Source organism: Sarcophilus harrisii, chromosome 3 (genome assembly GCF_902635505.1).
Source record: "Sarcophilus harrisii chromosome 3, mSarHar1.11, whole genome shotgun sequence".
NCBI classification, from domain to species: Eukaryota; Metazoa; Chordata; class Mammalia; order Dasyuromorphia; family Dasyuridae; genus Sarcophilus; species Sarcophilus harrisii.
In genome coordinates, this window is record NC_045428.1 from 82,211,677 (window position 1) to 82,224,881 (window position 13,205).

At 35.6% G+C, this 13,205-nt stretch overlaps 1 protein-coding gene across 1 annotated transcript in view; it reads left to right on the forward strand.

The window, feature by feature from the left end:
* Positions 1-323: 323 nt before the first annotated feature.
* Positions 324-13,205, forward strand: part of MPP4 (membrane palmitoylated protein 4) — a 47,414-nt gene continuing 34,532 nt past the window's right edge. The window contains exons 1-6 of the mRNA XM_031958325.1: positions 324-429; positions 1,970-2,091; positions 2,558-2,635; positions 3,347-3,427; positions 7,679-7,810; positions 9,691-9,772. Coding sequence (XP_031814185.1) covers positions 396-429; positions 1,970-2,091; positions 2,558-2,635; positions 3,347-3,427; positions 7,679-7,810; positions 9,691-9,772 — 529 coding nt within the window. The 5' untranslated portion in view covers positions 324-395. The remainder of the gene's footprint in view (positions 430-1,969; positions 2,092-2,557; positions 2,636-3,346; positions 3,428-7,678; positions 7,811-9,690; positions 9,773-13,205) is intronic.

The window sequence follows — 13,205 nt, forward strand, 5'->3', positions numbered from 1 at the left end:
AAGGCCACACATTTGACCACCATCAGCCATTGTAGAAGATCCCAATAAAATGTACCTGATGACCCTATAGAGTAAAAATGAGAACATCAGCAGAATACAATTGCTCTATGGGCTCTGCACTTTTTAGGTTAATCTTTGTATAGATCTATCTGAGGAAAAAATCTGAAACATGAAACATTGAGTTTTCTCTTTAATTGAAACTGTCAAGATCTAGCATTAAATAGCCACATTATATTATGAACTGTCCTTGTGATGGAAGAGAGAAAGGAAGTAGAGTCATTTTTACTTAAATGCAGTTTATCTGTTGATCTGCTTCCCAGGCCTAATTTCCTTTTGGAAAAGGAAAGTTTCTCCGTTCAGAAAAAGAAGAAAAATTATTGGACAAGAAGAGCAAGATGGAGCTGCCAGCAGTTACCAATCAGGAAAATGGTACATATTTCTGGATTGCTAATCCAGACCTGAAAAGGTCTTTAAATATTTATATTCAAGAATATTATAGGGAAGATAGAAAAGGGTCTCCCCTTTTGTTTCTTTTCTTTTCTGTAAAATGGAATAATAATATCTATGGTATTTACTTCACAGTGTTATTATGAACACAAATTGGAAAACTTAAAAACACTATTAGAGAAGAAGAGGGGAGTGGAGGGGAAGGAAACTGTTCAATAGAGTAATAAGTGTTGGAGTTGGGGTTCAAAAATTCTACCTGCCATACATATATACATATACACACATACACATCACATGAATATATTGTGTAAATACATGCACACATGTATAATATACCTGCGTGTTTATACTTTAAATGTTTATGTATCTATACATTATACATATGCATATACATATATATCTACATTATATGCGTGTATGTATATTTTGGAGGTTGAGTCCTCCTATGTCACTCAAGTGGGATTGTAGAAGATACTCATGAGTCTCATCCCAATACTGCTCAACAAGGTAGACTTAACCTGCTCCATTTTTCAACATGGATCTGTTCCCTCCTCCTTAGATAGCTTAGTGATTCTCTACTTCAGAGGTTCACTATATTGATTAGTCTGGACTCCTGATTAACTTTTAGTCTGCTGCCACCCAGGACTCCCAAGATTAAAATATTCATCAGTCTTAACCTTCCCAATAGGAAGAACTAGTCTATTGCCATTACACCCTGCTCCTCCAATAGGATGCTGACTATATGTCAACACAAATCACTCAACTTGAACTTCAATTCCATCATCTGTAAAATGGAACTACTAATATCTATGGTATTTACTTCACAGTGTTATTGTGAACACAAATTGGAAAACTTATAAACACTATTAATGTGTCTACTAATATTGTGTAATAAACTCTGGATATTTCATGAAATTATACATTAAAAATATATACATCACGTTCCTAGCAAAATAACAAGTATTAGAAGCAAATAAGAAACCCCCTTAATCTACATAGTACTGGGATTGCTTGTAAATATATGTCTGATGACTTTCTTAGAGGTTGAAATCTCCCAATGACCATTTCCTATAGGGATTTTCAGAAGTGTTAAAAGATATATAGGTTCCTGCTTCTGTTGGAGGGAGAATAATTAAGAAGGAGCTAGATACCATCACAACATGGTAAGATGAAGAAGGACTCATTCTATTTTCCTACAACACAAGCTGAATCATATTATTATATATTTACCTACAGAATTATGAGTAGGAAAACTGGCTCCAGTGGTAAATGAAGGGAAATAGAAGGCTTACAGAGGACAGTTTTCTTATTCAAATAAATCTTTGTGGAAGGGAGAACAACAAGAAAGAGGTACAGCAGTGGAGCAGGAGAGAAATGGGTCCCCGGACAGAGATGGTACATTCTTGGCCACTGGATCTTAACTAATTTAAGTCAAAGTTCCAGTCACCCTGCCTTAGTTATCATCTGTAACACTCTGTTTATCCTTAATACTTGGTGCTCTTTCTGTCTTTTTTCCCCTCAGGTCTCTCTCAAATTCTGAAGCTGGTGATGAAACAACAAAGTCTGTTCTATAGCAGAGATGTCAGTGGAGTCAGTCTTTTATATGATCTTCTCCATTCCCCATGGCTGCAAGCCCTTCTAAAGGTGATCACTAAGATTTCTTGGAGATTAACTGTCCAAGAATGTATTTAGATGACAGCAGCCTGAGCCAAAGGTCTTTGTTAAACACCTAAATGCTCATGGTACTCTACTAGACAGAGGCACAACTAGAGTGGAAAAATTGGTTCTTTGTCCCAGGGTGCTTAATTTTGCAGTTCTTCAGAAATAACAGAACTTCACACTTAGTAAGACTAGTTAAAAAAAGAAGCTACCAACTAACATGCTTCTGTTAAATACTCTCTTTTACCAACCCCGCCATCCCAGGACTCCCCATCTTCCCAACTGAGGACATGATTCATTTTACTTATTGTGATATATATCCCAAATGAAGAATTACTCATTATAGATCTGCTGCCATGTATATTTTTGCAGCCAGTATCCATTGTCCTCTGCTTTGCCACACCTGAATGGTCAAAACAGATTATATGCTGTATCTTTTCTCTCTCTGAAGGTTTATGAATGTCTCCAGGAATATATCAAAAAGAAACCAATTCCTGTCCTGTCCCAGGCACAAGCATTATCCTGCGAGGTAAGAGAAGGACCCAGAAAATAATGCAATGTCTACTTAACCCCCTTCTAACAAAAATTCTAGCTTTATTAGATCAAAATTGATTAACTAAATGGGATGGTTTTAATATAATCTCATTAAAATTAATTATAATAATCACTCATTTTTACTAAATATTACTAATATTATTATCAAAATTACTTATATATTATTTATTAGTAATAAAATCACTATTATTTGTTATACTACTATTTATATTTATTATTACTACTACAACTAAATTTTACCAAATTACTAATACCTTTATTAACTTTTGCTAAATTAGTAATTTTATTAATTATAATATAATTATAATTGAGTTTTGAGATATTTCTAGTTTGCATAAGAAGATAGAAAGGAGAAAACCAATCTGTTTAATCTATTCCAGATTATTCAAATTGATAATGTATTTTAAAAAATATTTTAGGGCAAATTAAACTATTAATTCCAAACCTTTTCATTCTCCCATGCCTCCCCCACAAACCTGCAAGTCAAATTGTCTTAGTTTTAAAATGTAAAATTAACTGTGTCTTATTATATTGGTATTTATTTTGTTAAATATTTCCCAATTGCATTTTAACCCAGTTCAGGGGACACTCACACTTTGACACCTCTGCTTTACATGACTGGGAATGGGAATTCCTATGAAATGAAGATGATCAATTTCATAATCCATGTCATTCCTTTAACCAGGTGATGGATTTGCTGCAGGAGGTTCCTCAGTCCCCTGAGGCCCAAGAACTGAGACAAGTTCTAAAAGCCAAACATTTCCAGGCAAGAGCTTGCTCTTGGGGGTGGGGGGGAGGAGGAGGGAAGCTGGGTCTGGGGAAGAGAGGGGAGGGGGCAAGAGAAGAATCTGAAGGAGAGGGCATCCACTGAAAAATGGGAAATCAAGGCAACGGTAAAAATACTCTCAGATGAGGAGTTTCATGGTAATGGATAAGCAGAGGAATGCATTTAAATATCACAAAAGGGAAATTTAGGGGATGAAACTTGACAATGTATTTGGCAATCTTTTAAGAGAAACAAACATATTTGAAAGCATAGGGATCCTAGACCATTAGAACTGGAAGGGACCTTGGAGGTTACATAGACTGACCAGTCCCCTCATTTTTCAGATGAAAAACTAGCTCCTCAAAGGTCACCCACACAGTAAAGACAGAAGCATCTCTGGAACCCGTACTTCCCAATTTATTGTCCTAGAATGCCTTATGACAAGGGGTATATTTCAAATTTAGTGCAGTCTTATTGTTCAGATGTGACCCAGCCAAGTGTTAGTCAACCTTGTATGGAATTGTGGGATCACAGATTTAACACTGGTGAGATCAAGTTTAATCCTCACCCATTTTACAGATAAACTGAGGCTGAGAGAGTCTAAAGTACTTTACCCAGTATTTAGTGAGTTAGAAAATGAATGGTCCCGATAGTGTGGCTTTTAAAAATAAATAAATAAAATTAAGAAATATTTTTACCAAGTGAAACTAAAGTAAATGGGATCCTATGAATGTGCATTACCAGCCAAATTAGATTTGAATACACATACCAACCAACTTGCATTTGAAGGAAATTTTGACCTATTCTGCTTTTACATATAATTTTAAAGGGGAAAGGATGAAATTGATGAGTTTTATTTTTAAATTATTTTCAAATTCAGATTTTTAATTTTTAGATTATTCCAATTGAGCACGATTTCTTAACTTCTCTCTTAAGAGAAATTTTCTCCATCTCCACCTTCCCCACTTCTCCCACATTGCATCTCCAAATCTGCTTCAACATCAAAAAAAAAAAGAATTTTCCTGTGTAGCTAGGATTTCATTATGAAAAATAATAATATTTATTAGATGCAGCTAGTCAGTGTCCGAGGCAGGTTTTGAACTCAGGTTTTTCTCTGGCTCCAAGCCCAAGGCTCCATCCACTGTACCATGCTGATCTTGATGCTAACACATCGCCGTTTTCCCTTCTGAAGGTTACGTAGCAAGTAACCAAGAAAGCAGTGATGAAATGTGATCACCAGGTGGCGCGATGTATCTAGCCTTGGATCTTACCCAGTCTCACTTATTAGCTATTATGACGCAGGGAAAATTAACTAAACCCTGGTCCTAATCCTTTCTCTTCTATACAATGATGAAAAACGAATGAATGAATAAGCAAATAAAACGAGTGCGATAATAACATTTATCTTCCAGAATTGTTGTGAGGATAAAAGGAGATTATATTTGTACAAGTTCTTTGCAAACTTTAAAGCACTATCTTTAATGTTAGCCATTAATGATGATGGGAGCATCCAAGCAGATGATGTCAGGGTCCTGAAGAGAAAAGATGTGGTATAACTAGCCCTCCCTTTCTTCATTTCACTGGCAAAAGCTCTAAAAATTGGGAAGAAATGTAGTTTGCAAGAATAGTTGCTATAAGAAATGAGACAACCTAGAAGAGTTTCAAGTTTGGAATCAGACATGAAAAGACATTAATATATATTTTTTAATTATCAAGGAAAATTATCAGGAAAACTGTCCCAATATACTAGAATCAGACGGTAAAATAGAAATTGAAAGAATCCACTAATGATCACATGAAAGAGATCTCAAAATGATAATTCCCAAAAATATTATAGCTGAATTCCAGAGATCCCAGTTTAAAGAGAAATCAAATCAAATAGTGAAGAGGGGGAGAAAACATTAATATAGTGAATGAATGAAGCATCTGTTAAATATTATATGCATAGAATTATGTATTAATATACAGACAGTGTCATGGTGATCAATCAGCTCTTGGAGAGTACTTTTTACATAACTTATGCATACTGAGAATAGCAATGTATTGATTTCAGGGCATTTAAAATGCAATCTATAAGTCAAACATTTAGTGCAAAAGATAATCGTTTATTATCAACAATCTACACAGTATGAACAAAGCTTTGTCTAAAATTCCAATTAAAATTCTGCCTGTTAGCAAATCTCTTTGGAAGAAGAATGATAACATAATCAATGATTATAGAAATGTTAGGCCTATTGTCATCAAAAGAAACTGATCACCCCAGACAGTCCTTTGTGGTATAATATAATGGGAGATTGGTCCAGGGTCATCTAGGTAGTAAGTACTTAAAGCTACATTTGAATTCAGATCTCTTAGCACTATTTGCCTTTTAACCTTATCAGCTTTAGAGTCACACTGTTATTATATCAGGTAGATCTTGATCTTTTATACTCTGAAGCCCAGCTCATTATCCTCTCTGCTATACTATCTCCCTCAATGGCTTTTATCCACAATTTGGGTACTTTTTGTTTTAATATCACCTTTCATTTTTAGAAATGTTTCAAATGTTTTTGAAAATTTCATTTTCTCCTGACTCTGGGACTGATAGCTCTATCCACAGGACTATGTAGCTTCCCCATGCCACCTTTATTTCTAAATATATATTTGTCATTTCCCCTAACTTATAACAAAGAAAAAAGAGGAAAAAAAAGCAATTCAGCAAATGAATAAATAAAAATCAACTGAGTCTAATAGCCTATGCAATATCCTCCACCTCTGCATATAAAGAAGGGAAGTATATGTTCATCTTCTTCTTGAGGCTAAGATTCCCAAATACTTTTTTGTATAATTATTGTAGTTATATTATAGTTAGTTCCACTAAAACATGACATGTGTGATCTTAAAAATCAGCAAAATTGCAAAACCATGCAATGAAATCCACCTGGTGTGCGTGGCGGGGAATGAGGTTAGGAAGACCCCACTTGCAGTCAAAGGCCAGTTCTTGTATTCTGGCAGCATTATCTCTGATCAGCCATAATGCAGATTCCTTTATGATTATGATTTGGAGAGAGCCCATGTTCTCTCATTTAACTCTTTTCCTTAATACTTGAAGTTTCTTTTTGCACAGTCTGCTTGGCATTTTTGAACCAGAAAGCTTAGGCGTCCTGGGTAAGTTTGAATTTTTAAATGAGTGGGCTTTTATGTACAAAAGTCCACAAATGCAAAAAAAAGAAAAGCTTAGCCTTGGAGGATGACACAGGTCATGATCTGGAGTAGCCGGCAGATGTTTGAGAAGCCTATGTGTGTGCATAAGGATTGTGTGTATTCTTTTGTGGCTGTGTTCACCTAATATTCCTAGAAGATGAATCACACATAAACAAATAAGAAGCTTGTGTTGTTCTCTAATTATTAATTACATTGGAACAAATTCTCAACTTCAAAGCAAGTATATTTGCAAAACTGACTGATATTACTGTTAAGATCTTTCTGTGTTTCTTGTCTCCCTGTGTTTCTCTGACTTTCTAAAACTTACTGTTTTTTACTATACAATAACAACTTATTACACTCATATATCACAATTTGATTGTTTCCCAATTGATGGACATCCCTTCCATACTTTTTGCTATGATAAAAAGTATTGATAGTAATATTGTTGTATATATATGGAACATTTATTTCTGTCATTGATCTCATGAGGTATATAAACTTAGTATCAGCATAGTCTTTGAACGCCTTAGTGACTTCTCTGACATAATTCTAAGTTATTTTCCAGATGGCTAGACCCATTCAGTTTATTTATGGGACTATGCCTTCAAATCTTGACTGTTTCCATTAAAAAAAAAACTTTGCTAAAACTTGAGTTATTGAATATTTTTCACATAATTAATAATTTGGACAATCTTTCATATGGTTGTCACAAAAAATTTTGTAGTAACTAAAAAATTGACATAAGAAAGTCAGTTGATCCTTTGCTTCTAGCTATCTAAAGAAGCAACCCAAAATTCTCATCTATTTATGTCAGTATAGAATATTTTGTAATCCAAACTCCACATGTGCAATGTGGACTAGATCTGGTCTGCAGTTTATGTTATTTGGGCTTCCAAGAAATGAAATTACTGCCCAGAATTATAGAATCATGAATTTTTACCAGGAATTAATAAGTGGGAGGACTTGTGTACTGTGTACTACAAGTCATGATGTTCAAAGCTAGACTTTGGGGATGGACATGTTTCTTAAGATGATGATGATGTGTTTTTTGTTCTCATGTTCCAGGCCTTACTAAATGCCCATGATATTGTGGCTCAGAAAGATTTTGAACCAGTTCTTCCTCCTCTGCCTGATGACATCCCCGAGAATGAGGAAGCTTTGAGGATTGTCTGCTTGGTGAAAAATAAGCAGCCTTTGGTAAGGAAATCTTTTGATGTTTAGCTTTTGAAATGGACTATGGAGATTAGATTCTTTCTAGAAGTGACATGACATATGTGTGTCCATGGTTCATGAAAATTAAACCACAGACATTCAGTAAATTTGGAGAGAATTTGTTTAACAACTATAAAAAGAAACTTGAACCATTTGCTTATGCTTTCAAATATACTGAATTTCTTAATGTTTGCCTGATGAAAGAGTTCTATTTATTGTTCTCTGACCAAGCTGCAAGGAATAATATGTAAGGGATTGTACCTTTTATTTATTTGTTTTGGTAATTGTCCTGAAAAAATACTTTTTAAAAATCAAGCCATTAAATGTCCTTTAATTGAAATGAGCAAAGCTCTTAGCAAAGCATTTAATATTGCTATATTGGACAAGAAAATGGCAAACACTCCAATGTCTTTGCTAAGAAAACACTATAAACAATATAGTCTGTGAAGTCAATAAAAAATCAGAATGAACAACATTCTTAGAGAAGAGATAGAAAGATAGACTAGATCATTACACATTTAAATAGTTTTTGAGCTACTTGATTATCCAGCCTCAAGTAGTTAAGAGTTCTTTGTCAATTTGGCAAGAAGTCTACCTCCAATGGAGTGCTCCAGTAATGTGTGTTTGGCTTTGTATTGTATTCACTTTTTTATCAGTAAATTGGACAAAAGCTTAGAGGCATACTAAGCAATTCACAAACTGCACAGAGCAGGAATAACAGATGGAGTAAAGAAAGGAGTTAGGACTCCTAAAGACCTTGACTGACTAAAGCACTGGGTTAGATCTTTTAAAAAATGAAATTCCATAGTAATAACTGTGAAGTCTTATTCTTTGTCTAAGAAAAATCATCTTCACAAGTAAAGAATAGGAAAGACATGGCTAAACCACAGTTATCTGAAAGATTCAGGACTTTTAATATGAATCAGGAATAAAATGTGGCAATTAAAAAAAAAGCCATTCTTGGAACTGTGTTGAGAGATATTCTAGGGATAAGGAAGAGAGAGCCCCTTTGTATTTTGCCCTGGTCAGGTTCTGTCTTTTCTTCTGGATGCTATAATTTATAAAAAAACATTGAAGAGACAGATAAATATCTTTCCATGGGAGAAATCACCAAGATGGTTCATGGCACATAATGACCAATTGAAGGAGCTGGAAATGATTAGTCAGAAGAAATGAAGACTGAAGGGAAATAAGAGGAATCTATAAAATATTTAAAATTTTGAAGGGCTATCATATGGAAGAAAAATTAGTCCTAAAGGGTAGAACTCCTCTTTGGTCTCAAAGGGCAAAACCAGAATCAATAGATAAAGGAGGCAAAGAGGCAAATTGAAACTAGATATCAAGAAAAATTTCCTGAAAATGAGAATGAACCAAAAATGGTTAATTAGAGATCTCCAAACAGAGGCTTGTTGACCATTTGTTTAGTATGTTTTAATAGGGATGAGTCAGAGCTGATGGGCACAGAATTCTCTTCTACTTCTAAAATTCTATAAATTCAATTCACTATTCTCTTGGGTCTCTCTCCCTTGATTATTTCATCATCTCCCATAGGTTTAGTTATCATCTCTGTGCATGTTGTTACCAAGTCTATATATCTAACCCTAATCTCTCTTGAGAAAGACATCTTATCTTTAACATATCCAAAAAGAACTCACCATATTTCTTCCCAAGTCCCCCCCTCCTCCAATTTTTTTATTTGTTTTTTGAAAAAGTTTTTTAAATTAATTTTTATTTTATTCATATTATGTGATTTTTCTTATACCAGATACCAGAGATGACCTTGTCTAAAAAGTAAGACAAGCGTTGAGTCCAAGTTCTCCAAGCACACTGAATTAAAAGTGTATCCTGTGGTTCTTTTTTGTCAGGGTGCTACCATCAAGCGCCATGAGATAACAGGGGATATCATGGTGGCCAGAATAATCCATGGTGGATTGGCTGACAAGAGTGGTAAGTTGGAATCTTGGTGGTCTGTGATAATGTAAAAATTAAGTAACTTTATTTTTTTTCTCTAAGATATCTTGGAATTAGATGATGACCCCTCAGAAATTGAAGAACTGCCCTTAAATAGCTTAAATAGCCTCAGAATATGATACCCCTGAGAGACCTCCCCTCAGCATCTTTCACCACTGTCTCTGCCTCCGTAGCCTTCTAGCATGCTCACATCTCCATTTCCTCCAAAATATCTTTGCTTTACCCTACTGCCCCTTTCTAGGTACATCTGTTATTTCTTCTTTTTAGAGTCAATTCTGACCCTTCAAATATGGACATTTCCCAAAACTCTGTTCTAGACCCCATGTTCTTTCTCAACCTTCCTTCCTTCCTTTGGAGAACATATCCATTTCAATGCCTTCACTCAAGATTTTAATACTTCAGTGGATTGATGATCTCACCCCTATGGGTGTTCCAACAGACTGAAGATTGCTAGTCAATATGTTCTTCATTTATGAGACATTGTAATATGATAGATAGAGTGCTGGACCTAGAATCAGAAAGATATGGGTATAAATCCCATCTCAAGAATTGTTATTTGCTAAGTGACCCTGGACAAGTCGAGTCCCTTTAAGCCTCAGTTTCCTCATCTGCAAAATGATAACTTAGTGACTTCTAAGGTCCCTTCCAGCTTTAAATCTGTGATTGGGAGCTACTGTGAAATTGTCATTCTGATCTGTATCTTTCTATATATTCTCTGAAAAGGATCTATATAACTTGTTAGACATCTGCCTTCATTGTTAGTCGGTTTTTTACAATTTCACATATACCTATACAAGAGTTTGACCAGCCATCTAATATTCCTCATTCTTGATACACAGTCTCCTCCTTTTGGTCTTAAGTATCCTTGAGATGCTAATACTGATAGCACTTCTACCATGTAAATTAAAATAGCAGCATTATCTACATGAGACCCTGTCATATATAGTCTGGGTTAGATTTTCCCAAGGCTCTTTTTTTCTGAAGACTAGATTAGTTTTTCCTTAAAAGTTTTTGAAGTTGTCCCAAGACTCAATTAGTCTTCAGCTACTAAGGCTTGAATCAGGGGTGTAGCTTCCTTACAAAGTCCCCATATACATGTAGTCAAAAACTCCTTCCTCAGATTTGATATCCACAGACCAACCAGACCAAAGGTCAAGAAGTCACACATTTTATTTTTCTTTGTATATCCCAGTCTTATGCCTGGCATATGGATGCATCTTAATAAAATGGCGGTCTATGCTGCGGTCTATGTATGGACTAGGAGGGTCTCATTTCATTCCAGTCCCAAACCTGAACAATAGGACCAACCTGAACTGGGCTACACCAAGCTCTTTTTGGTAATATGCCAAAAATCTCGCTACATTTATTTTTGTGTGAACTACAATTTGTATTGTAGCTCTATTCTATAATTTGAGGCTATATAGATCATAGGTAGAATATTATTAGGAAGGAAAGAAGGATGGAAGGAAACAAGGAAGAAAGGAAGGAAGGAAGGAAGGAAGGAAGGAAGGAAGGAAGGAAGGAAGGAAGGAAGGAAGGAAGGAAGGAAAGGAGGGAGGGAAGAGGAAAGAACCAGACCTCTAATCATGACTTCTGTATTGATGATTTTCAAAATAATAACTTTAATTCTATCTAGTATGTAACTCTTGACATGAGACAGCTGTGGTGTAATACAAGAAGAATTGTCGATTTGAAGTCAGCTTCTCTGAGTTCAAATCCTTATCTGTCACTTTCTAAGTTAAGCAAATTTGGTCAAGTCACTTCATCTCTTATCTCATCTGTTATTATGTGCTTGCATTTTTGTGTTCCTTCTCAGGTTTTTTTTCTTTCTTTCTAGATCCAATTTTTCTTGTGTAGCAAGATAATTGTATAAACATATATACATATATTGTATTTAACATATATTTTAACATATTTAACATGTATTGGACTAGCTGCCATCTAGGGAAGGGGGTGGGGGAAGGAGGGGAAAAGTTGGAACAGAAGGTTTTGCAAGGGTCATTGTTGAAAAATTACCCATGCATATGTTTTGTAAATAAAAAGCTGTAATTTTTAAAAATGTGAATTAAAAAAAAGCTGTCTGGCTCAAAAAAAATGATTTATCTGAAGTTTAGAAACAAGAATAAGCCAAGCTCAAAGAATGAGCTAACAAAATTACAACATTTTTAAAAAATCTTGGTTTTATTTTACTTTCTGCTGCCTTTCTACCAGTTTTTGGGTTGAAGGCAGCTGATAAGAAGGGAACTTTGTACTTATGTTGATTGAATGGGGGCCAGTACAGACTGATTAGCTGACAAAGGGAAGAAGCAGACCCCACAAAAGTTACAATATCAGACAGGGGCCCATGTGGGAGGCAGCATCTTGAAAAACATTCTCCTGACATCTGTCTCTGTGCTCTGCAAATCCATACTCATTGTTATCCTTAGTGGTTTATTAGACCCGAGAGACAGTGAATTTAATGGAGATTAAACTGCTTATGAAGTAATTACCAGAAAAATCTAATTTTCTCCTTTTTCATTATGAAGTGTGAATGAGCATAGGATCATCTATCTGAAGCCAGCGTGGACTTCAGCCAGAATGTTCCCTTTGTTTTAGAGATGAGAGAAGCCACACATTTTAGGTTGCTGCTGTTGTTTCATTGTCTGTGACTCTTCATGACCCCATTTGGGGTTTTCTTGGCAAAGATGATGAAGTGGTTTACCATTTCCTTCTCCAGCTCATTTTATAGTTGAGGAAACTAAAGCAAACAGTGGTAAGGGATTTGTCCGGAGTTACTCAGCTAGGAAGTGTCTGAGGTTGGATTTGAACTTCGTGAAATGAGTCTCCCTGACTCCGGGCAGCGCTCTATCCTCTGCTACCCCCACTGCCAGTTACACAGATGCTAAACATTCTAGGACACTAAAATCCAGAGAATATGCCAAGCATGCATGGTGCAATTAGTAATAAGGATATAATCACTATTATAATAATGATTATAATGGCAACAACCTGTATTTGTTCTAAGGACAGCAAAACTCCTTCCTCGCATTTGCCCTAAGGCAGGTAAAACTCTAGATTAGGAAGAACTTGGAGGTATATGAAGGATGCTACTTTTAGGACTGATGACTTATTTCAGCCAAAGTCTTTAACCCCTGTGAAAGCATTATGCTGGGCTCCAATACCTGAGGCAACATCCAGAAAAAGGGAACTGATGGGCAGACCCACTGCACTGGGTCCCATCAAACTAGGTGGGGAGTATTCTTTTCACTTCTGGATCCCACAATTTGGGAAGGACTTTGACAAACTGGAGTGAGTAATTGGAGGGCCTGAGTTGGAAGCCCAGCTCTGCTATATACTTTCTATCTGTAAGACTTGAGCAAGTGACTTACATTCCCTGGACCTCAGTTTCACTGCCTGTAAAATGAAGGGT